The sequence below is a fragment of the Leopardus geoffroyi genome, chromosome X (genome assembly GCF_018350155.1).
Source record: "Leopardus geoffroyi isolate Oge1 chromosome X, O.geoffroyi_Oge1_pat1.0, whole genome shotgun sequence".
NCBI classification, from domain to species: domain Eukaryota; kingdom Metazoa; phylum Chordata; class Mammalia; order Carnivora; family Felidae; genus Leopardus; species Leopardus geoffroyi.
The window spans coordinates 15,209,362-15,234,323 of record NC_059343.1 but is presented as its reverse complement, the minus strand read 5'-3'; the positions used below and the strand labels follow the sequence as shown (position 1 = coordinate 15,234,323).

General features: G+C 52.4%; 1 protein-coding gene across 10 annotated transcripts in view; it reads left to right on the top strand.

The window, feature by feature from the left end:
* PHKA2 (phosphorylase kinase regulatory subunit alpha 2) overlaps positions 1 to 15,123 on the top strand; it is a 70,970-nt gene extending 55,847 nt beyond the window's left edge. For 2 of the 10 annotated variants that reach the window (XM_045472613.1, XM_045472614.1), the window contains 14 exons: positions 577 to 665; positions 1,565 to 1,698; positions 2,096 to 2,252; positions 3,068 to 3,147; positions 3,361 to 3,439; positions 3,546 to 3,675; positions 4,269 to 4,370; positions 6,564 to 6,682; positions 7,435 to 7,464; positions 8,879 to 8,932; positions 10,746 to 10,916; positions 12,907 to 12,960; positions 13,667 to 13,867; positions 14,459 to 15,123. In XM_045472613.1, the coding sequence (XP_045328569.1) occupies positions 577 to 665; positions 1,565 to 1,698; positions 2,096 to 2,252; positions 3,068 to 3,147; positions 3,361 to 3,439; positions 3,546 to 3,675; positions 4,269 to 4,370; positions 6,564 to 6,682; positions 7,435 to 7,464; positions 8,879 to 8,932; positions 10,746 to 10,916; positions 12,907 to 12,960; positions 13,667 to 13,867; positions 14,459 to 14,629 (1,571 nt within the window). In that variant the 3' untranslated portion in view covers positions 14,630 to 15,123. Of the gene's footprint in view, positions 1 to 576; positions 666 to 1,564; positions 1,699 to 2,095; positions 2,253 to 3,067; positions 3,148 to 3,360; positions 3,440 to 3,545; positions 3,676 to 4,268; positions 4,371 to 6,288; positions 6,454 to 6,563; positions 6,683 to 7,434; positions 7,465 to 8,878; positions 9,049 to 10,745; positions 10,917 to 12,796; positions 12,961 to 13,666; positions 13,868 to 14,458 lie in introns of those variants that run through there. The other 8 variants (XM_045472608.1, XM_045472609.1, XM_045472610.1 and 5 more) reach the window with 8 other exon arrangements.
* The last annotated feature ends 9,839 nt before the right edge of the window (positions 15,124 to 24,962 follow it).

Genomic DNA, 24,962 nt, shown 5'->3' with positions numbered 1-24,962 from the left:
AACTGGAGGTCTGTAAGTTGCCTTATAAATATGCCCCCTCTCTCTGTTGAAAACTTCCTCTTTTCCCAAGATGATATGACCTAGCCTGGAAGACGCAGATGGTTTGGTGAATAAATAACTGGTAATGATAGCATCCAAAGGTGGTTAAACACCAGCAGTGGTAACACCTGGCGTTGGCAAAGTGAAATGCAACACTGGACTTCTGGAAGCCGACACCTTAATGAGGAGAAGGCCAGTGACCCCGAACACATGCTCTTCCTTCTGTCGTTCCCATCTTCCTCATCCGAAGGACAAAGGTCGGCCTCCATCAGTTCTAAGTCCCCTTCCAGTCCTCAGATGCTATGTCATTTCCCTCAGTTCCAGGAGGGAGAAGCGAGATCGATGTCCTGCTCACCTCCCGTTCCCAGGTCTAGCACATGATGTGGCTACCTGGTAAATTCTTGCTGAAATTAATTTAAATAAGTAATCGTTCCTTTAGTCGGTTTGTATTGAGTAAGGAGTAGTCGCCGTAACGCTCAAAAGAAGTACCTTATCCTTCCTCCTCCTCAGAAGGGCTTTCTTTATTTTGTTTTCCAGTTGTTCCCATGACTTTGCCAACTAAAGTTCTAAGTACCCACCGTAAATCACTAAATCTTGTTGATTCTCCTCAGCCACTCCTAAACAAGGTAAAGTATTTAGAATCACTTTTGTCTTGTTTTGTTTTTGTGTAATGTTTTTCGATGTTGGTGTTACTCCCAAGAACTCTTCTACGGGGTTGAACTCAAAAGTGAACATTTTTTGACGTCCGGGACCTTGGGGATTAAAAGTTCTGGGTTTCAGTGGGAACCCGCTCTTGGTTGTCTGCGATCTGCCTCTTGTTAGTATCCACAATGCATTTAATGCAAACCTTGATACTTTGCATGTAGGAAAAGGCTACTGCCTTTCTGCCCATCATCAGAATCTGTCTCACTAGAGGAAGTAAGTAAAAAGATCCCTGAGGACAATAAAATGTCAGGGTGTTCCCACTGATTCCTATAATTCGTTTTATCTAGGAGTTTGTCTATGATTTTATCCTACGTGAATAGAAAGATTCAGTGTCTACTGAAGAATATTTTAACCTGACTTCAATTGGAGGTTGTCTAAAACTTACATATTTTTTGTGTTTTGCTTTCAAAAAGATCTTTATTGCAGTACAGCATACAGAGAAAGGCGTAAAGGCTAGAACCGGGGGACCGGTGGAAACAGCTGCCCCCCTGTGCCCTCCCAATTGCTTCCTCCCTCCACTCCGCTGGTAACTGCCGGCCTGAGTTCAAACACCAGGGCTTCGTTTTAACCCATTTTTGAACGTTGCATAAACACACATATCTTCATCTGTTCCGTCTGGGCTCTTCAGACATTGACTAACCCAATGATTCGCTGATCAGAAATAGTAAAACATATAAATAAAAAGCTACGGAAGAGTCACTGAAACCTGGAGCACAGCAGTGACAGAGTTTCAAGACCCGGTTGGTGTGTCACTTCCTGGTCTTCTGAAAGTTCACATGCTCAGCCCCTCTCCCTCGCTGTTTGGCTTTTGTATGGCCAGGCCCCCGAAGACGACTTCCAGTGGCCCAGAGATGACCATGGTGATGTGGACTGTGACAAGCTGGTTGAGCAGCTGAAAGATTGTTCAAACCTACAGGACCAAGCAGACATTCTGTACATTCTGTATGTAATAAAGTAAGTTTATGGTCTTCACCAGCTCGAGCCTTCTCCACACTCCCTGACTCTTTGTTGTCGTTTTCTTGGTCTTCCAGCAAAGCAGGTCATGATTATATTCACCCACATAACCCAGGATCACCATGAGCCGACTTCTGTCTCCTTCTCTACCCACCAGCTCTGGCCTCTCAGGACAAGAAGGCTTGAGTGAGGCCAGGATCTCCCTGTTTATGTTAGGCTTCTGTTTCAAATAGAAGGGATGCTTTGGTAGGATGGAACCCTCTTGGTGAGACTCAGAGGCACGGGGAGGCCCCCAAAGTTTGGCAGAATGTACAGTGATTCATTTTCCTCCCTGCCAAGTGAATCCAGCCTTTAAGCATTCCAGGTCATACTTCTGGGATTTTCTCTCTCTTGACAGGGGCCCTAGCTGGGACACAAATCTCTCCGGACAGCACGGGGTCACCGTTCACAACCTCCTCAGCGAGCTCTATGGGAAAGCTGGCTTGAACCAGGAGTGGGGTTTGATTCGCTACATCTCTGGCCTGCTCAGGAAGAAAGTGGAGGTCCTGGCAGAGGTCAGAGCAAGTGCACTGGGGCAGTCCGTTTGTTCTTTGTAGACCCATATGCCCTCTTTGTGTTAGGAAAGCTGGAGGCAAGCACCTCTTATTTGTAAAGGAAACCAGTTATCTCATACGTGGATGGCACAGGCCCTCCTCTCCTGACCTCCCACTGCTCTTGGAAGACAAGCAGAGGAAATGAGATTCAAGTTGATTAGTGTTGTTCCTTTGTAGCTGCAGAAAGAGGTTTACCAAGAAATCAAATGAAAAATGCTCTGTGGCCTGGCACCCTTAAACAGAGCATTCTTATTTCTGCACATCTGCAGTATAATCATCATTACCGTTTTAGCCCCGAGGCCCTGCAAAATCCAGAACTGCTTTCTAAGACGTTAGAGTTCAGTGTTATGGTAAGATGATGGTATTTGTTTTATGTGAATAATGGAGAAACTGGCAAGCTAAGACTGTAATATGGTCATTAACCCTTAACGTTGGTATCTTAGGACTCGTGACAGCTCATCTCCCTTGTAGGATATCCGGGGATCCAGTGTGTTTGCTACAGTGGATGGGCATTAAATACCCCAATGGGCCCTGCAGAGCCCGGCCCAGGCCACAAAGATCACAGGGACCCAGCCCTGCCTAGGTTGTTCAGTACGGGGTCTGTATATGAATTTTCAAATAAAGGACACCATGGGTCATAAAGTTTGTAAAGGTAAATTTCTGATTCTGTTGGGAGTGACCCTTCCCTGCTGGCCTTGCTAATCTCCACCCCACCCCACCCCCGCTCTCCCCTCCTGCTGTCGCCGTGGCCCTCACCCTTTTCTCTAAATGAGTAGGCCTGCACGGACCTGCTGTCGCACCAGAAGCAGCTCACAGTGGGCCTGCCACCAGAGCCCCGGGAGAAGACCATCTCTGCGTAAGTCTTCAGCCTGGGGGGGGGGGGGGCCTGAGGTTTGTGGGGGACTGTGCGGAAAGCATCAGTGCCAGCCACCATGTGGGAAGAGGGTCTTTTTAAAAACACTGTCACTCAGGAGCTTCCAGCAGGAAAATAAGGCTCTTCCATGGAGGGCGAGGAGGCACCGCTCCTGGGCACCTTTCATGATGTTCACGTCCTGATGCTTCTTCCTAGGCCCCTGCCCCCCGAGGAGCTCACAAAGCTCATCTATGAAGCCAGCGGGCAGGACATCAGCATCGCCGTCCTCACACAGGTCAGCGAGCCGGGGAGGGGCAGGGCCACAGCCGCCTTCCAGGCGTGGGGGCCTCTTCTCCAGCAGCCAGTCTCTGAAACACTGTCTCCACGTGTGTCTGCGTCAGGAGATTGTGGTTTACCTGGCCATGTACGTCAGGGCGCAGCCCAGCCTCTTCGTGGAGATGCTCAGACTGCGGATTGGACTGATCATTCAGGTGATGGCCACGGAGCTGGCACGGAGCCTGAACTGCTCAGGTACGATGTATGCAGGTGGACTCGGGGGGCGGGCGGGGGAGGGGTTCCTGCACCTCCCTCCCCGCCCCTAGGGGGAGCCTGCCCAAGTATCCTGGAACCGGGGCTTCCAGGCCTTTGTGTGTGCTCACGCTTTACCAGGTTCTCTCATTTAGATGTAACTTCCGCCAGGCCAGCCAGCGCACCTTGTTGAATTTCATATGTCAGGGAGAAGGAGGCACTAGAATCTTGTGCCCTGCTCCGGCCAGCTAAGTCCCTTACTGTGTCTCCTTGTGGTGAGATGTCATCCCGCATCTCATAATGCCTCTGTTGGGAGAAATCCTACCAATTTAAAAGTGTAAATCGACTACGAGATGCATTCCAACATTGGGAACCATCACAGGGTGAAAAAGGATGTGTCTGAGTGTTAAGTAAAGACACAATTGAAACCGCAGCGTTTAGCATCACCGAGGAGTGGCACGTTTCGGCCCTGAAACAGTGGTGAGGTCACCCCGAGCAGGGAGGCCTGCTACAGCATCCTTTGCTACCCCCTCTTCAAGGCCCACCCGACTCTGCGTCACCAGCCCGATGTCAGAGACGCTTATGTTTGTTTGTAGGAGAAGAAGCTTCTGAAAGTTTGATGAACCTCAGCCCTTTTGACATGAAAAACCTTCTGCACCATATTCTGAGTGGAAAAGAATTTGGCGTTGAAAGAAGCGGTAAGTGAATGCTCAGTTCACCTCCGGGGACAGCGGCACAGGGGGCCGACTGGTGTGCCCAGGGTTGCCTACAACCGCCACTGTGGACGGCACAGACGAGGGTAGGCTTCCTGCTTTAGGGAGATGGACGGTCCCTAGGTTCAAGATTGGGGCTCCTAGGCCTTTGTGACCCCTCGTAGGCTTGCTGAGAGCGTTGCCGTCGCACGTGGGTGTGGTGTGCACCCCTCTGCGCTCTGGCCTGCGCCCTCCCTCCTTCCGCTGGCCCCTGTGCACGGCTGTGAGGAGGGATGAGGTGAGCAGGGTGTAGGGGTGGAAGGGCTGTCTTTTCCCAGCTCCTGCGTGCCCCACCTTTGGCTTGGGTAGAAGCACTCTCGGCCACACTCCCGTTACCCTTCGGGGGTGCAGGGTCCTCCACATGCTCTCAGCACCTTCGTGCTGAGAGACTGAGCTTCACTCCATCTTGTTCACTGAGTTTTGATCTGTACCAGAACCTTCTTTGCTGTGCTAGGAAGTAGAATCGCCCAAGTCCTGGTGGAATTTTGTTCTCAAATTGCTCCCTAATTATAATTGAAGCAATTATCATCTCTCCTCCTAATAAAGCAAAATGATTTGCAGACACATTGGCAGATTTATTTCATCACGCCAAAGAAACGCCGTGCAGGCTGTCATTCTTTTTATTTAATGAGAAGGACATTGGGTACTTCGTATTTTTTCCCCAGAGCGCACACCAGCCAGCAAACAAAGGCGGCGGCATCATGCAATCAGACGTGTTTTGGTCGCTTTTCTCCTTTCCTGAAGGAGGAGCGCTCGAGATCCTTTTCCAAAAGTAATTTCCAGTTCTTTCAAATGCACAGTCCTTGAAACGTAAATATGCGAGATAAATATTTTATGTGTTCTGTTCATCAAAATCATATACATGGTTTGATGCAGATAATTACTGAAAATTTGTTATTATAAAGCTGTAGATGCTTACAAAATTGAGAAGAGACTAGTGTCACTAGAAAGCTATAAATATGTCTGGTTGCAAGCAAGGCCGGAAGAGGTCCGTCTTACATATAACATCATTTTATTGTCTTCTGTCATTGTTCAGTTTTTATAGTTAGGAAACTCAAATAGTCTTAGAATTTTTTTTAAATTCTGAGATGTCAGAGATCTTTCCAGCCACTGCCCACCCTACATTGGCCCTACTGTAGCTCCTCAGACCCCTTTCGCTTCTGGTTTCCACTTTCCTGGTGTCCTTCCTCGCTCTCCAGCTAATCTTTGTGATTCTTCTGTGACTCCCTTCCTCCCTGCTGTCCTTTAAATGTTGGTGCCCCCTGGCTCCTTATTTGTCGCCAGTCTCCTAGGCGGTGCCCTCTACTCCCATAGCTTCACTGAGGGCTGGGTGGGAAGGCTGGGCACCCAGGGGAGCTGCTCTAGGAAGTGGCCTTTGAGCTGGGTTTGCAGAAGGAGAAGGTGCGCCTGGCAGAGGGGAGCAGGTGGGATGGGAGGCAGCAGCACATACAAATGCCCGGCCCCATGTACCTGGCTAGGAGTGTGGAGCTGCGAGGGGTAGGTGGGACTCAGGTCGGGCAGGCTTTATCCTGAAGACAGAGCTAGGCCTAGAAGGATTCCAGGCGTGCAGTGACGTGATCACACTTGCCTTTTCGAACGACAGCTGGGACCGAAGCACAGAGAACCGGTTAGCGGGGAGGGGCAGGACGCAGACAGACCTGAGTCCGGAGGCCGCTAGAGCGGGTTGGAAGTGAGGCGATGGCGGGAACGCGTGGGTTCTTCTCCACTTGTGGCCCTGGGGCCGCTTGTTCTCCTGGGACTTCCCTCTCCAGTCCCAAGGTCCCTTATTTGAGTGGTCTCCATTTTTTACAAGGAAGGTGTGCTTTTGGAGAGTAAATTATTTTTTAAAAACAATTCGTTAAAGGGTTTTATGGCCCCTCTGGTTTTTTTGCGTGCTGCTCAAGCGATGGTCACTCTCTCACCCATTCGCTGGACGCCTGCGGAGCCCGCGCTGTGTGGCAGGTGCTGTTCCAAGTGCTAGAGACAGAGCACTGGCCAGGGCAGACGAGGCTCTCTTCTAATGGAGTTTGTAAGCACGTGGGGCAGATGTGGATAAAAATGCGCACATCGCACGCATTCCTCCCCCGGGGCGGGGGCTGCTAATAGTATCTAAGAGCCCTGTGTGCGTTTCCCCTCCAGTGCGACCCATCCATTCCTCCACATCCAGCCCTGCCATCTCCATCCATGAGGTGGGACACACGGGAGTCACCAAAACCGAGAGGAGTGGCATTAACAGGCTGAGGAGCGAGATGAAACAGGTAAGACGGAACTCTCGGTGGCGGTGCCGGGAAAGAAGTGGTTTTCATACCTGGACTCACCTCAGAAAGTGATAGAACCCCAGGGCAGGCAGGGTGCGGCTTGCTCTTCGCAGAGGATGTGAGGTCCCCTCTGTCCTGAAATCCGAACACACTCTACCCAGATATCGAAAAATTATGTGAACATTCCAGAAAATATCCTTACCCACGTTTGTCTCTGTTGCCGAGAACCACGCTTCTCGGTGGTGGGCCACAGCTATCCCAAAAGTAGAGTTGCGCAAAACGTAACTGAATCACCTCTCCGTCAAATGTGTCCTTCACGCCAAATGGCAAGAGGAATGTAGAAAGAGGATGGAATGCTCATGATACCTGTATTTGCCACCATCTACAGGTGTCTCTTTTCTTTGTTCGCTTTTTATTTCACAGTAAATTCCTTCTGAACTGACCCCACAGGACTGCAAGGCAGCAGCTTTTTAGTCCTAGTGTGCCGGGTTCCCAGGTGCTAGGACTTGACCGATGTACAGAGGGAAGGAGAGTTTCCTTCTGACCATGACCCGAGTGAGAAACGGACTCAGGTTCTCCTCTCCATTTCAAATGGTGGTGACTTGCTAGATGTAGTCCACGAGGTGCTAATGGGTCACACCCAGCAGTTGGGCCAGCACTTCCCTGGATTTTCCAGAGGGTGATAGAAGAGGTAGGGCATCCTTGGTTCAAAAGTGGCTTGTGTTTACTTCTTGCTGTATTTTTACTTTCAGATGACTAGGCGATTTAGTGCTGATGAACAGGTGAAACCTCTGTCTTGTTCTGTCCTTCACGTGTGTGTTTCGTGTCCTTTCTGGCTTGCATGCGGAAAGCGAGGCTGGGAATACGGAGAGCGATTGCGTGGAGAATGGTTTTGCCCGTCCAATGGGCTTGAGTGGAGGTGACTCTGCGGACTGCGGCGGGCAGCCCTGGGGACAGGCAGAGTGCCGGACTTGAGAGCAGGGGAAATGGCCTTGCCCCATGCCTTTAAAAAAGTCCATTTATCAAGCTCTTGGGTTTTATAGGATGCTTTGTGAAAGAGATGGTTCTGGGCTCTGCCTCGGCAGGAGTTTCTATTCAAAAAAAGGGAAGTAAATAGGGAAAGGTAAAATGTGGTCATCGAGTATATGAATAGAAAGAATACTGTTGTCCCTGTCTGCAGATTGCCTGGGGGAATTTAACCCTGCAAGGAAAACAGTGTGAGGATACCACTCTTTCATATCACCCCTGGGACGTGCTTCCTCCTCGTCCCTCCAGAAAGTCGGAAGCGCGTTCCTGACGATTTAATGTGCGTGACTGAGAGAGCGTAGAGGAGTCATACGGTGACATGCAGCTTCTGTGTGTCGTCTTCCAGGCTAATTTATGCTCCATTTCCGAACACCTCCCTTTGCTAGCCACTCGGTGGCACCATATCCCGGCAGTGGCTCACTGTGGGGGAATGTGGGCGGTTCCTTCTGCCTCCATTTAATACCATACCATCCTTACATATTATGGGGACAAAATGATCTACTTTGGTAGGCTTAGATTCAGCCAGTGCCAGTTTTATTTTGGGCCACTTATATCAAGGAAATACGGTCTCGGTCCAAAATTTTATAGGTGTCTTGGCATTTTAAATTTCTCTTCGCTTTTGCAAGAACACCATGGATGCACGGTTTGGGCGCAGGCCCTGCCCCCTGCAAGCTCAGGGTACGTTACAGGTTTTTAGATGAAGAAATGCCTGTTTGGCCAAAGGTCATCCGCCTGATCGTGTTTGTTCATGTAACAAATATCTATTGGATGGCAGTAGGTGCCAGATGCTAAATGGCTGGTCATGGGTAGGTATTTTATCGGTCTCTGCAGATTTTCAAACTCTTCACATAAAAGCTTAGCAGTTTGTGGCTATGACTGTGGAAAATAAAATGTGCCCTACCTTGGCGAGGTACATCCACATATGACTAGAATGGGTGACATTTCATAGTCTGAGAAAGAGCCTTTCCCAAGTTCGCCGTTGCACGGCCCAGAGCTCCGCGCTGGCCGGCGCCTGGCGCCATCGGCCTAAATGGTGAGTGAGACTTGTGCGCCTGCATCCTGTGCACCTTCTTTGTGCGGGGTGCTTTCCATGCCTTGTGCGTTCCTCCTCTCTGTGTGTGTCCTTTCGTGTCACTGCCCATGACTGAGTGGACTCTCTTTGTTTTGTAGCTCTTTTCTGTGAGCCAGGCCGTGGCCAGCAGTGCACATTCCTCCAAGTCTGCGGTAAACCACGCACCCCGCCTGTTGTCCTCACCGCCTCCTCGTGTTGTGGTGTCTGAATGCTGTTGTTGCCCTTCTCGTGCACCTACCTCGTCCCTAACTCCCCAAGATTTGAACAGGTTTAAGTGTTTTCATTTGACTGTCGTTCTGAAGAGAGTCTAGAAAGCAAGCCACGAAGTTCTTGAATTGAGCTTTGTTGGCCCAGGAGCTTCTGGGACCTTTGAGGCATTGGTTCTGTGCCTTTCTTTGGAGCTCTGACGGTGAGCCACCGCCTGCACCTGCTGAGTGATTAGCACCTTGTACTCCTAATGCCCCGGCTTGGCTTGAGGCCCCAGATCAAGTGGAGGACTAGGAAATATTCTCATTGCAGAAGTGAGTCTTAATCTTCCTCTTGAAACTAGGAGAAAACCAGCTGAGTCATTGATGAGTGCGGCTGTAATTACTTTTATTTGTATCTAATTGTTGCCGTATTTAAGTGGCAGTAATGAGCCCAATGGAATAACCCAGCCTAACAGCCTCTTCAAAATAAGATCCGATGAAGTCCAAATGAGCACATAGGGAAAACTCCTGCCTCCTGCCCTGCTGGCACGCTTACCATTTGGATTTCATTTTTAAACCTTGAAGTTTGATATGCCTTGAGCAATAAAAGTGCCAGGTAGTCCGGAACACGATGTGTAAGGACGAGGGTTATCCCTTTCCCGCCCTGTAGATGGACGGGTTAGAAGCCGTCCTCCGGCAGCAAGCAGGCCGCGGGCGCTGCCACAGGGAGGCTTGCGGCACGGCCTCGCCCCCACGCTGAGCCAGCTCCGCTTCCAGGCCCCGGTCCAGGCCCCCACGGGGAGCCTCTCTGAGCTGCATCTGCATCGTGGGCGGGCCTGCTGGCCCTGCCCCAGCTCTTCCCTCCCGGAGGCCAGAGTGAGTCCGGCCTTGGGCTTGGGAGCTGGGAACAGGAGGACGCCCTCTCCCTCCGCTTCAGTAAAGCATGTGTTCTGACTTGGAGGCCACCACCGGCCCCAGGGAGCAGCCGGCCCCGAGCTGAGAACAGGCAGAATAGAAAGCGAGCCAAAGGGCCAGATTCCCTGCCTTTACTTTTCGTCTTTCGTTCCAGAACATTCCCTCTCGCCTGCCCCCATATTATGTTACCTTCTCTGTGGCACCTAGAGTACAGGGAGGTGACCACCGCTTCCCTGTGGCACTGCAGAAGTGGGCATTAGGGCATTTATGTCCCTGGGCTATGGCACCTATAAGAGGTTCACCTACTCTGAGAGGGCCCCGGCTCCCCCCCCCACCTCTCTGAGCCCTCCTGCAGCAGTGCCAGAGGGCCTCGGTGGTAACAGCTGACTCCTGTGAGCACTTACCACAAGCCAGGTGTGCTCTCGGGGTTTTCTGCATCTGTATTCAGTGAGTGCTCACAGCTCCCTGAAGCAGGTCCGACCGTGACCCATTGTGCAGATGAAGCCGAGGCCCGGAGCTAGTGTTCAGGATTGATGTAGGTATGGCAAGTTGGGATTCACAGACTGACCCCAGAGCCCTCACTCTTACCTGCTCAGCCTCCCTGTCAGGTCAAGGTCCTTTGCTGCCGTGCTACCTCTTGAGGGCTAGAAAGAATACACAGGAGACCCATAACCAAACCGGTACAGGAAAGAATCGATCCAGCTTCAAGAAACACACAAGTCAAATTAAGGAACTTTGTTCCTTTCTGGACACGTGGTCTGGTAGTTTGACTAGGTCACAGAGTCATCCCTCTTGATGGCTAGCGGTCCCTGTGGCTGCCGGCTCCGAGGTTTCTGAAGGCCGTGTGTTGTCTGTCTTGCAGAGATCCAGCACCCCATCCTCGCCCACTGGCACATCATCGTCAGACTCTGGCGGGCATCACATTGGCTGGGGGGAGCGGCAGGGCCAGTGGCTACGCAGGAGGAGGCTGGACGGAGCCATCAACAGGGTCCCCGTGGGATTCTACCAGAGGGTGTGGAAGATCCTTCAGAAGGTAAGCTTGGCCGCTGTGCTGCGTTCCACTGGCCTTGTTGCTGGGGGACGGACACTCCCAGGGGAATGAACCATCCCCGTTAATTGCATCGCAAGGCACGGCAGCACCTACAGGGATCAGGTAGCCAGGCCCCGAGCTTGGGGAGTCCCAGCCTAGAGCAGGGTCTCTCCACCTCTGACATTTGGGGCGGGGCAATTCTTTGTGTGTGTGTGTGTGTGTGTGAGGTGGGGGGGGGGGGGTCCCGTGTATGCAGGATGCTCGGTGACATCCCCAGCCTCTACCCACTAGATGTCAGTGGCACCCCTACCCCCAGCTGTGACAAGCGCAGATATCCCTGGACATTGCCAGGTGTCCCTGGGACGTGCAGCAAATCATCCCGGTTCAGAACCGCCGGCTGGAACCGCAGCAAGTTAGATAAGGTGGCAGCCCGAGTGTTAGGGGACCACCTTTGACATATTTTAGGAACACAGAAATGTCAGAAGATAGACAAAAACCAGGGAAGGCTTTGGCTGAAAACACTGTGACGTAGAGGGCCTGGAATGCCCGCCCCCCCCCCCGCCCCCGCAGGCTCTAGCCTCCTGCGTGTTCCAGTGGGTGTGGTGTCCCCACCGTTCAGCGACACGATCGAGCACCCCCTGTCTGCGGGGCACTGTGTCCGCTCCCGGGTGCCTTGAGTCACCCCAAACCCCAACGTACCTGGGGCCACCTTTGCCTCTCCACCTAGAGGATGGGGGGACCCCAGACCCACTCCCCTTAGCTGGCTGCCCACTCTGTGGCCATCAGGGCTGCATTTCCCGGCTGTCTGGGGACGTGGAAATGTCTGCAGAGGCCGTCAGAGACGGCCGTACGGTGGACCCCCAGACTGCACCACACACACCCGAATGCAGGAGGGCCTGAGTGCCGGGGGTCAGCAGGGAAGCCGTGCCCCTCTGCTGTCCCCACCCACGTTCCGTCTCCCTGCCGCACCAGCCCCAATGCACAGCCTTCCTTGCACACAGTCTGCCTCAGTTTAAGGCTTCCGTGCAAATTAAGAACCATGGGCAGGACCAGTTTTTTCTTAAAACTATTTTTGTTAGCTCATTCATTTCACAGTAGGAGAGGAAAGTAATCCCAAATGAGCACACGCTACAACCCCCTTCCCAAAGGCATAGCACCTCGCAGCGGTTGTACTCCGGTGGCAGGGGCCAGTGGTCCCTGCAACTGGGCATGGGGAGGTCAGAATGGTCCCTGTCCTTGTGCAGCTGGTCCTCACATGGGAGCAGAGCCCTCAGATCCTGCAGAAGCCTCTGCTTCTCCTTCTTCTACCTGTGGTCAGAAGGTATGGCCACTGCTGCCACTCTGTCCTCGGCCCACCAGTGCACCGGGACTGAGAAGGTAGCCAGTGAGATGAGAACAGACTTCCCAGAAAATCTACCCACTCTTCCTGGGGCATCAGACGCTTCCATCCAGACTTCCACTAGTTCAATACCAAGACACTCTTATTATGAAAAAGCCGCATTTTGCGTTGAGCCGGCGCTTGATATTTATATACATGGGTGTGCGTGTGCATGTCTGTGCATGTGCTCAAGTCTTTTGTGATTGGTGCTTATTATAGAAATCTCAAAAATAGATGCCTGCAAAGGCACAGAAGTATCACTTCACCAGCAGGAGCCGTGAAAATATCCCTTTCTATGGCCCCAAAGGGTGCCTCGCAGCCGCCAGGGCCTGGTTGCCAAGTGAAAGGCGGAGCTGCCACAGAGGAGGACCCGCGGCTCCCTGGGGCATCGTTCGCACAGGATCTGAAAGATGCCTGCTGGTTCCCTAGGACCGCTCCATCGAAAACAGCCTGTGGGCAGTGAGAACAAGCTCTCTAAAAATAACTGACAGTCTGGCGTGTTCAGCCCCCGTGTAGGTTTCCAGGGCAGAGTGACTTGAGTGTGTGCGAACGTGTGTGCACACTTACTAATCGGCTCCTGGAATCTGAACTGTGCGGTGTGTGTTCTGTCTCCAGTGCCATGGTCTGTCCATCGACGGTTATGTGCTCCCGTCCTCAACGACAAGAGAGGTATGATGGGCAACCCCGTCCCCCACCCCCCACGATTCCCCCCTCCCCACCCAGGGCTTTCTTTCACCATCTCCTAACACTCCCGCTTCTTTCAAGTGTGCTACGTCCACACAGGCCTTTTGTAAGTCCATCTCTTGAGCCACTTCACCTTCCAATTTTGCTCTTTCCCGCATTTATCGGCATCACCTTTTCTTTGTCCTCACAGAAATAGCATTTCTGACCGCCAAGATCCATACATTTGCTCTTTAAAGTGCTATTAAGAGAAAAGAGCAAAGCTGCCCGCCACCCTCGTTGGGCACTCACGCAGTCTCCTTCGGCCCCCTCCACCCAGAACGCTTTCCAGGTTTCCTTCTTCCGATTCATTCTTTTACAAATTGAGTTTTTAGTTCCTGTCCCACCCGAGACACCATGCTTTATGGCACAAGGAGTGATCAAGAAGAAAGAGGAATAAGAAAAGGGCCCTGCCCCCTGGACGGCCCAATCCAGTGGGGGTAGGTTCATCAAGCTAGGACAAGGCCAACTCACCCGCACAGCAGGGTTCCTGGCCTCCTGCTCCAGAGGGTTCCAGCTGGTGGAATCAATGTGGCCAGAAAGGAGGCAGCATTTTGGAGCTGAGCCCTAGGCCCAGCGGGTGCTACGGTCAACGTTGGTCACAGGGCTGTCTGGCCTCAGCTCATTCCTGCCCCTCTGCCTGTCCCTTTGACAGATGACCCCACAGGAGATCAAGTTCGCCGTGCACGTTGAGTCGGTGCTGAACCGCGTGCCGCAGCCCGAGTACCGGCAGCTGCTGGTGGAGGCCATCATGGTGCTGACGCTGCTCTCAGACACGGAGATGAACAGCATCGGGGGCATCATCCACGTGGACCAGATCGTGCAGATGGCCAACCAGCTATTCCTACAGGACCAGGTGAGTGTGTCCAGGCCCACCTAGTCACCCCCACAGCCGAGACGGAGAGAGGGGCAAGGTGACGGGTTGGCTGGCCTGTGTCTCTGTCAAGGCTGAGGATTTTGTGTCCAGTAGGAAAGAATATTCTCAAACAAAGAAAATGTCACCACAGATGGTGGTAAAAAAAAAAAAAAAAAAAAAAAAAGTCAACCATTTGGTTAGAAAATGGCACAAAGGCCGCTTGGGAAACCTAAAGATCTTTGCAAATGGATAGACTCGTTGTGGCTTAGGTTTTAGTGCGAGCACCACTCTTGCTGTGGATACGGCCTTGGATAAGCAGACCACTTACCCTGCGGCCAGAATCGAGGTAGGAGAAGCCGTGCTCTCGTTACAGAGACATCGCGCACTGCGAACTAGGCTGTGCGGGAGCACAGTGTGGCCTCCAGAGGAGAGGCTGGATGTTGGCCCTGGGCACCCTTGACTCCTGCCCTTGGGCTCGGAGCCCCTCTCTGGGGGCCGCTGGTCTCTAGCAACCTGATCGCCAGCGCACACAGCCATCACAGCGCCGGGGGGCTGAATGCTGCTCATTCTTTGTGTTTTTTCCCGTTGCAGATGTCAATTGGAGCCACGGATACCCTGGAGAAAGACCAAGTCACGGGCATTTGCCACTTCTTTTACGACAGCGCCCCGAGTGGGGCTTATGGGACAATGACCTACCTGACAAAGGCAGTGGCTTCCCATTTGCAGGAACTGCTGCCCAATTCAGGCTGCCAGATGCAATAGGGCCTCAGTGCTCTGAGTCTGTCCCTCGCTCCCTAGCCTCGTCGGGAACATCCTGTTCTCCAAGATCCCCGGTGTGGTCACAAAAGCACGTCCCGTCAGAAACCCTGGAAGCCACCGACCTAAAACCAGTGTGTGTCTAAGCCACAGAGCCAACGGATCGTGTGTCCCCACAGGGAGCACCATGGGGTCGCTGTCTAGGTTCGCTTCCCTGTGACGTTTGCCAGAACAGACTCCAAGAGACCAGATGAGGAGGAATTAGAAACTGGTCTCTTTTGAGTGCAGTGTGAACGGAGAGGCCAGCTTAAATTGGCTTTCACCGAGAGTTCCCGAAAGCAGTCAGGTGGTCAGATATGCTAGTGATACCTCCAAGGATGGGAAGATCTTCGAGCAGCGGGCATCTGACGAGCGGACCTTGACAAGGGGGACATCTTAACAGGATGTGGCCTGTGGACCAAACTGTTTACCAAATACAACAACTCTGTCTTTCTGTGCAACTTTGGTTTTCTTACGCCTTGCTTTCTTTCTAGGCCTCTCGTTTTACTGGCACGGCTACCTTTGCGTGACAGTCCTCTCTTGCCGAGATTTAGCAGAGTGTTCACAGTTAACTTTGGCTTGTGGTCTTCAAGGATTTTATCCTGGCTGCTTATGAATTAGAGATTTCTTCTGCCTTATTTAAAAAAAAAATCTTCTGGAATATAGCAAAAAAAAAAAAAAAAAAAAAAAAACGGGGCGGGGGGCAGGAGAGGTGCCAGCACTTCTAGCTGGGCCAACTGTTGTTTGGGGGCCGGAGCAGCAGGGAGTCCCTCTGGAAGGCCTGTGCCCCCCCCCACCTCCACATAGGGCGACAGCCCTGGCAGGCAAGCGGGGAGCCACACGAGGAGTACACGGTGCCCGATGCCATTTGTGCTGCCGCACAGGCAGTGCTTCTGTCTTAGCGGAGAGCCAGGCTGGCGACTCGAGCCCTTCTCGTGGGAGCGTTTTCCTCTTAGCTCCCAGGTAGGTGTGCTTGGGGAGCTTGGACGTCGAGCCAGGACACATCCTCACGGGACAGGGCCGCGTAGTCTTGGGCCGATGTTCTGGTGAATGGGGTTTTCTCTAGGCCTGGTCTTACCTGGTGGGGGATGGGGCAACACCAGGGGAACACTTCCCGTGAAGAATAAACTTCGGAGGACAGGCAGATGCATGGTGGTCGTCTGGTGCGCCCCGGCGGCTCGACCGTGACGGGTTACATTAGTGGTGGCTCTGCCTCTGAGGGGGGGCGTGGCCACGGGCCTGTGGCTCGGGCTTTGCGTGACGGTGGAGAACGTAGATGCTCTGGCTGCTTTGAGGGGACCCGGGGGTGCCCGGCCCCACCCAGAGTCCAGACGCAGTGCTGATGGTCATTCCTGAAGCAGGAGAGGCGGGGCAGCCTCACGTTCCTGCCGCTTCCTGCTGAAGACCCTCTCTCCGGTCCAGACCCAGGGGAGAGATGGTCTAGAAGTCCACGTCTCAGTGCTCCCAACCTGGGCTCGCCTTGCACAGGTGACTTCGTGACTTTTGTCTCCTGTTCTTGAAACCACAATACTTTCTTCGCTCGGGCACAGGGTAGTTACATAAAGGAAAGCCCCGGCATCTCGCACTTTCTGCTCCACTGGACTTCTCCCCTTCTCTTCTTTCCCTTCCCTATTAATGTCAGCACGTGTTGAACACTTTCTCTGTGCCAGGTGTGGGAACACAAAGATACAGGAGGCGTGACTCGGCACTCAAGGACCTCACCCCGGCAAGGCAGCCTGGTGTGAAAAGATGAGCACGCTTTAGGGTGGCGGGGGCGGTGTTAGAGAGACAACACGGTGTGGGACCGGAAGGTGGGGCCTGCCCAGAGCACCGGCATCGGCACAGATCTGAGACCGTGCCGGCAGCCTGGCCTACCGCTCCTGCCCACGCGGCACCTGGCCTCGCGCCACGCTTCCCCTGAGCTCCTGCAGCGCTTCCTGTTCGTGACCTGCCTTTCCTGGGAATCCTGTTTGGTCTCATTTGCCTTTGAGGGTCTGGGATTTGGAGGTGGTCACAGCCACCCTGGTTTCAGACTAACGGTTTCATAGCTTCGCTTGTCAGTGTCTTTAAGACACGCTTGACGTAAACAAGGATCGTGTAATTCACCTGATAGACTTCCTAGAGGATCATTTGAAACACAGACGATGTAAGAAAGGCACCAGCTGTGAAAGTCCTGGTTGCTTCTTGGAAGAAAGCTCAAGAAGAGTTACAGCACTCCAGAATGAGCCAGATGCTAATTTAGAACATCACCTGCCTGTGGATGACGTACAAAACCACAGATGCCGTGTTCGGGCTCACCAACCACGATGCGGGCCGGGAGAAGAGCCACAATAAGCAGTTCAACGGAGCCTTCAATTCACTCTTTTGAAGCCTCTTTCAAATAAAATCCTGAAATAGTATCACATTTCCACAGGCATCAAGCTGTCAGCTTCAAAGAAGGAGAACAGGCTCCTGACGCTCGATGCAGCGGAGGCCCACGCCGCCGCGGGGAACAGATGCTCCAGGGGGACGGTAGAGACCCCGAGCCGCCTCTGTCCTGGCCTCGGCACACAGGGTTTCCATGCCGGGAGAGAGCGGCCGGCAGCCCCTGCTGCTCTTTTCCTCTCTCCGTCCTCAGAGCAGAAAGGCCAGTTTTGACCTGTGCTGGGCGTGGGGCGGGGGTAGCATGTCCTCTCGCAGAGCCGGGAACAAACATTTCTTTTAACATCCGTTGAAAATCCGTCAGCCGCCCCACCTGCTGCTCGCCCTGCTTTGACCCAGGTGAAGCCAGCAGCAAGGAGGAAAGTTCTGTCTCCGGGTCAGGCTAGCCTTCCATCCCACCTCTGTGACCTGGGGGTGAGTTACGTAGCCTCTGTGCGCCCCGTTTGCCCACCCGTCAAATGCACACGAGGCCCGCACACTGGCACGGGGCTGAGTGTGAGGGGATCACAGGGATCACGCCTTCCGCTCCCCGCCTCTGGCGGTCAGAACCTGGAGCTCCCCGTTCATGAGAATCCAGATTTTCCCAATGGCAGCTCCTAGCCGGGCCAAGGGCCAGGGGCAGGAGGATCTCTGGGTCGTGCCAGTGTCTGATGGGGTCGGGGGGGGGCATCTGTCAGGAAGTCAGGGCTTCTGCCACTTTTCTGAGGCCTAGTCAATGGCAGGAGATTGTTACACATTAGCTACCTGGGTAGAGAGAAGTTAGATGCTCCCTGTGTTTAAAAAAAAAAAAAAAAAAAAAACCCACAAAAACACACACACAAAAAAAAAAAAGGAAAAGAAAAAAGCCCAGAAGATCAGGAGGCAAGAGAAACAGTTTGTCAGCTGATTGATACCATTTATTTCTGGACAAGACGACAGGAGGCTCAGCCTCCCTTGATGTAAATTACAGCAGAACCGTCACTCAGTTCTACAGACACGCACGCAAGTCTGGCAAACGGCTTTTGTCTTCCCTGCTTCCTTGTTGTCAGAGGGTACAAAAGCCTCCCTCCCCCTCCCTTGGCGCCATTATCTTTCAAGGTGACTCTTATGCTTTTGAAATCCCTGCCATCTGTTCTGTGTCTTTGCACTTTGCATGGTCCCAGAATGCCTTCTGTTCTCCCAGACTTGGCCACCGATTCGATTCCTCTGCTTGCGAGGAGAAAACAAAGCCTCGCCGTCACCCTCTCAGAGCCCGGTGTCCCTTTGCCCTCCTCAGAAAGCCGTTTAGGAAAAGCCATGTCCTTGAGTTACCAAGAGAGTTCTCTGAGGCATGAGAGGAACTGAAACCACAAGAGACTATTCTGGAGTCTAACACATGGAGTGTTGGATGGTTGGGGAGAGGGAACAATTCCACCAGAAAACCACTATGTGTGTTTTTAAGGAACATATGTGCACTTTTGGCAAAAACGCCTTCTTAGAAGGAGTGGGATAATCGGAACCGATGAACTCTGCAGTCATGTGATGCGTCCCTCTGCCTCATTGCAATATGTCAACCCTTGTGAAAAATGAACTGCTCAGAAAGCCTCTATTAGGGCCTACTTCAGGCTAGGCGTTGCTCGGCTCGCGGGAATACGGACGAGCGTGGCGGGATGAAAAAACGCCTCTCGTTGCTGAAGACCTCTGAGGAAGGACACTGCCCAACCTGCTGGGATGCATTCCCAGCACAGGCCTCCCAGGACATCTGCTAGCTGTCATTTCTGTCACCGGCACGTGAGTTCCAGAGAGGTTTGCTGCAGAGGGAAGCAGGGCCGCGGGCAGTAGCTCAAGGCGGAGGGGAGGGGGGTTTCATGGCACAGCAGGTCCAGGGGGACTGCGTCTGGGAGGCAGAGGGAAGGAAACGAGCGCCCGAGGGAACTGAACTTCCTCCGCTCCTCCTGAGATGCCAACAAGCTCCCGGAGCGGCCCCCGCCCTGCTGCCGTTCGGGGCGCGAAGCGGGGAAGTAGAGGCGGGCAGAGGACTGCAAGGAGCTATTCCTGTTCCCTTCCTCAAACCTCCACCCCCGTCTCTGGCCTCAAACCCCTGCGGTCCTCACACCATCTTCAAGCAAACGTGCACAAGTGCGCACACGGCTGTCGGCCTGCCTCTGCCTGCGACACTTCCGGAGATGGGGCTGTGACTCCTGTGTCTCGTGGGCCGCCAAGGTGCACTGGCTGGGAACCGTCCCCGAGGCTCACCTTCAGGCAAGCCTCTGCCTGCGGTCGCCTGCCCCTGAGCCCTACACGGAGGTTTCTCCCCGCCCCCAGCCCAGAGGGCTCAGACCACGGGCACTCCCCTGCCTTTCAAGTCGGGGCCTTAGAAAGCACAGGAAAGACAGAGGCCAAGGCCTTCTAGGCTCTCAAGGCTTCACGTTCTGCAGGTCGCTCCAAGGCTGCTTCCTCTGCGCTTTAAATAGATGTGCTGTGCTGAGTTTTAAATTTGACACATTTCTTTTTTTGAACTTAAAAAAAGCACAGTGGAAAGCAAGCAAGCAAGACACTTAGTGACTCATCCTCGGGAGGAAGGGAGCAGCTCCCTCCCTGATCAGAGGCGGTGGTCAGGAGAACATTCCAGGAGGCTGGCCGGGGCGTGGTGTGTACCTTAAAGGGGAGAGAGTGGAAATATGGTGGGAGTAGGGGAGGCCAACAGGATTGGCTCTGAGGAGTCCCTAGAATAAGTGACCTGTCTTCTGAGGGTCTTACTTCTGGGCCAATCTCACGTGTGTTGGAAAGACAGAGGCCGGTGGCAGAGATTTAAACTGTACATCTGTACATCCCTCCGATATTGGTAAAGAACGAACCTATCCTCATCGTACATTTGCTTAGCTGCCAGACCATTATTAGCACCAGAATTTTACAGATGGGGAAACTGAGGCTCAAAAGGCCTAGGCACTGCGTAAGTTCTCCTATTTCAGATCAAGATGAAAGCCTGTGTTTCAAGACTGCGTGTGTACCTAGATCTGGGCAAAAGAACACTGCCTTTACCAATCTACCTCAAGAGAGACCCATTTCTTTGGTTTACACAAGGTTTGGATGGTACATATGGGGACAAGTACCGCAGGGGACAGGAATTCCCAGTTTCGCATAAAGGGGTTTAGAAAACCCAACGCAGCCTAAGATGATGCAAATCCTGTTTGCAAATGGGCAGCCTGCTGGAGCATGGAGCACTCTACCCGACTTAGGAACCAGACACAATCACCAGGGAGGCATCAAGTGCACATCTGGAGTGTGCGTCCAGCTCAGGGCTAGACTACCGGCGCTCTGGCTTTAGTCCTCGGGCAGCCGCTACGTGGCCCTTGGCTCCCCAGCTAAAGCAGGGAGGCCGGGCCCTGCCCCATTTTCTCTGGGGGGCCATTTCAAACCCGAAGAAACGTAGTCCGTGCTTTGGAAACTGCAAAGCTCTTAACAACTCGAGAGTCTATTCCCGTAGACCCTGCCACCCTCGAGCCCCTGACCAGATGATCCGACTTCTGCAAAATTATCATGGAGGCGGCGTTTGGCTTGAGGGGTCACGCCTCGCTCCGACCCCGTCCTGGGCCCCCTGGCCCTTCCTCCTGCCAGGTGCTCTGGGGCGAGTCGGGCCTGAAGTCCGATCTCCACACGGCTGCTTCGAGCTAGGTACCCTTGGGTTATATATAGCCTCTTGGGGCTGCAGTTTCCTCCTGTCTGGAATTGGGTGGTGACTATATAGACCAGATATTGGATAAGGTATGTAATCATCACATCTATGTAATAACATCTGACGACGTCTATAAGCCACTGCTGCAGTTACCCCCCCCCCCACTCCACTATGGTGGCACCCCACTCAGAGCTACACGCTACTGATCCCCACGGGAGGCAGCCCAGGTGCTTACGAATCTGGGCTTTGGACTCAGGCTACTTTTAAGCTGTGTGGCCAACGGGTGGCCACAGACAGCCAGTCACCTTCTGAGCTGCGTTTCCTCATTTGTCAAATGCGGACGGTAGTCCTCATCATGTAGAGTTTGGGAGGACCACTGACGGTGAGATAAGGGGAGTTTAAAAAAAAAAAAACGTTAGAGCAGTCTATCAGGACTGCAACCTGGCAAAGCCTGGGTTAGCCCAATTCAGGGAGCAGTCGCTAACACTCTAGAGAGGTCAAGGCTCCTATCCCCCATTCTGCCGCCGACCAAGGATGAAGCGGGGCGGACAGAGGAAGGAGATGGTGCTTTCGGAGGAAGGAACAAAGAGCTTCAAAGCCCTATTTTCGTCTACTCCTGAATTCCTTCTTCCTCTTAGAACTTGTCACCGAGGACCCGGTTCGTGAAAGGAGAGGTCTGGAGCCGGCCCGCTGACTTGGGAGCGGTATCAGCGCCCTCGGAGAAGAAAGCACCTAGGGTGGGCAAGGTCCCGGTGCAGCAGACCGAGGGGCAGGGCCTCCCGGATCCTCGGGCCACTCGGGCAGCCCAGTCCGCCCTACCGGGACAGCAGCTGGAGAAGGCTTGGGGCCGGGGAGCCGCCAGAGCATGGCGGCGTTTTGCCCAAGACCGTGACAGCTGCGGCCGGCATGGCTGAGAGCGCGGCTCTGAGCTGGCCCTGGCCCGCCAGGCCCAAATCATCTGGAAACCGGGGTTAGCGCAGCCCTTCCACCTCATTCACTTGTTGCAAGGATTAAACATATGAGTATTCTTAAAGTGCTTGGACATCCCTTGGCACCAGAGGAAGTGCGAAACAAACGTTTGCTTGATAAAAAAAATAAAAATAAAAAAATAAAAAAAAATTAGGTAGTGAAGGTAACCATTCAACGAGTTCCTGTTTCAAAACAGCCCTGAAATGCCTTCTCTCCCCTTCTGTCCTCACTCCAGCGTCTGTTTGTCTGTTTCCTCTGAGAGATTCTTCGTGTTGAAGGTTTAGAAGAAAGCAGCCTGGAGGGCGCTTTCAGAGGCGTTTGCATTCCCTGCCATGTTTTAGTCTCCAAAGCTCTGACTTGTGGAATTCTTAGCCTCTGGGCTGGATAGGGTGTCTGGAGAGGACAGGGCGAAAGAGAGGGGAGGGTAAAAGGCCCACCACTTCCACCCGGAGGGTTTTTTGCCAAAGTGTGGGCTGGCACTGGCTGGGGGTGCACCCTGAAGGCCTGTCTGCTCCCAGAACTCTGAAAGGCAGGATTGTGCAAGTGAACAGATTCGACAACAGTCTCTCGGGATACTTTGAGGTACATCATAGAGACTGTGTGGCTCTCAGTGGCTCAAACGATAAAGATATTGAATATTTAACAAGAAGTATGGAGCCGGGATGTCATGGGGTTGGCACAGTGGCTTCAACATGGTCATGAAGGATACGTGCCCTTCCCGTCTTCCTTCTCCATCATCTTCAGAATGTGGTGCTTTCTCTTGTGGTCACGAGATGGCTGCCACAGCTCAAAGCCTCACGTGCTTAAAAGACAACATCCCAACCAGGAAGGAGGGGCAGAGCTTTCTTCTTGAGCATCTCTCTTCCTCTGCTTTCCTCCCCCTAGCAGACTTTCTGTTCATTCTCATTGGCCAGAACTGAGTCACATAACAATTTTAGGCTGATCACTGGCAGAAACAATGAGGATGGATGGGACAGCTTTGGAACTATGGTAGTTCTAAATCTAGAAGTACTGGGGACCTATAGGCAGAAGTCACCTTCTGAGACCTCACCTATTGCACCTCATACTAAGTTGGGGTTCTTTCAATGAAAAGGGGAGATGGCTGCTGGATGGGCAACCCAGAGCCTCTCCTGAGCACTTAGCCCCCAGGCCATTGTCTTGGCCTCTTTCGTGCTTCCTGAAATTTCTTGTGCCTCCTCAAGAGCCTTTTCCGGCTTGGAAAAAGCTGGGGTTCACTAAATACTCAGGACTTGTTTACTTGTTTCCATCAACTCGAACCCCCTTTCCCCACCACCACTGTCTTACCTCCCTACACGATGGGATCAAGCATAGAAACAGACCAGGTGAGACAAGCCACCATGTAGGTGAAAATGTCAGAAACAAGCTACAGAGAGTGATGATCAAATGATCCAGACCGCCAGTTAAAAGACAGGCCAATCGGAGGACTACAAAGAGACGTGTGCTATTTATCTGCGTGTGAACATGAAGGATGAAAGTAAAAGGATGAAAAAGGCCTTGTCGGGCAGATGCCAACCCAAAGCAAGCTGTGGTGACACCAGCTAAAATAGACTTCCGGACGAAAAGGAGTATTAGGGATGAGAAGGGGGAGTACATGAGGATAAGATTAAATTCACCGAGAAGAGACTGCCATTTTAAATGTACATATCCAATAAAATCCCTTCAGAAAATGTAAAGGCAACGGTAATAGAAGTACGAGGAGGAACTGATGGCTCTGTCTTCACGACGGGAGATTTGAACACCTGGCTTCTGACTACTGATAAATCAAGCCGACCAATAAGTCATCCAGGACAAAAGATCCAAACGACACAATTAACAGCCTTTACCTACCGGACATGTAGAAAGGCCGATGCAACAATTTGAGAACACACATTTGGCTTCTCCAAGCACACTTGGAGCATTAAGATTTTGATTATATACTAAGCCCATAGAGAACTAGTCAAAGATAAATAAATATGCGGACCACAGTCTCTGACCTTTAAAAAGGTAAATAATGCCAATACGTTCGGAAATGTTTAAATTGTTAAATGGCTCATAAACGAAGGAAATCATATGAAACCTTTAAAATACCCAGAAGTGAATGAAAATGAAACTATCGCATATCTAAGCTTGTGAGATACAAAAACCCAGCACTTTGAGGAAAAATTTACAACCTTAAATACTTACATTAGAAAAGACGAGAGCCTCCAGGTTAATCGAGGTTTCCATTTTAAGAAGTCAGAAAAAGAACAAAGATAATAAAAATACGGACGGGTTAATCAAGATACAAGACAGATCGACCAAGCCAGAGGTTACCTTTTTAGGAAAAGTAACCAAACAGGTAAACATCTGTCAGAGTTGCTCAAAATATCAAGGATAGAAAGGCGGACATCACGACAGAAACACTAGATATTTAAAAAAAAAAAAAAAAGAATACCCACAAATTCAACACTATGGCAGCAATTTTGCAACTGAGACAAGAAGAGGGCTTGGCAATGCTCGCGGCGAGCTGTTCACAAAGGCCGAGGCTTGGGAGGTGTTCACCCGTCTGTGGGCAAAAATGCGTCCCTCCAGGGGCCTGGCTGGCTTGGTCGGAAGAGCACGTGACTCTTAATCTTGGGGTCGTGAGCTCGAGCCCCACGTTGGGTGTAGAGATTACTTAAATAAAGAAAAAACTTAAAAAAAAAAAAAAAAAAAAGAATATATCCCGCCTGTGGGATTTTCTGAGGGATTCAGAACAAGTAAACCACTGTGAGATGCAACAACACGGATGATGGAGGGGGAGCCACCTGACCAGGGGGACACTTAGTGTCAGAGTCCTGGCTTTTTGTTTGGGGCGATGGGCTTACGTGTGCTTATCATTAAAAATAGCTAGCTAAATAATGGGTTCAATCGAAGCGGGTCATGCTGAGCCGATGATGGACTCAGGCTGACTGGAGGAAAGATCCGGAATCCGCCGCCCGTGTTACGTTCAGCCCGGACTCTAGGACTCGTACAGAGCTATTTCGCGTGGGGCTCCGGCCGGGCCACTTCTGTGGGTCTGCCCTCTGCTCCCCCAGCTCAGCCCCCGCAGGCGACGCCTCTCACGCCCTGTGGAGCTGGTGGAACTCAGGGGCCGCTCAGGCCAGCTCTCCGGTCTTACTGGAGGCAGCTGCAGCTCAGGACCCGTTGTATCTGCTTGGTACAAAACTAACTGCCAGAGAGGAGGATTTCTGAGGACTGGCCCGAGGGTAAAAGGACCAGGGGACAGGCCACAGCCAGCTGCAGAAAAGCATGGGG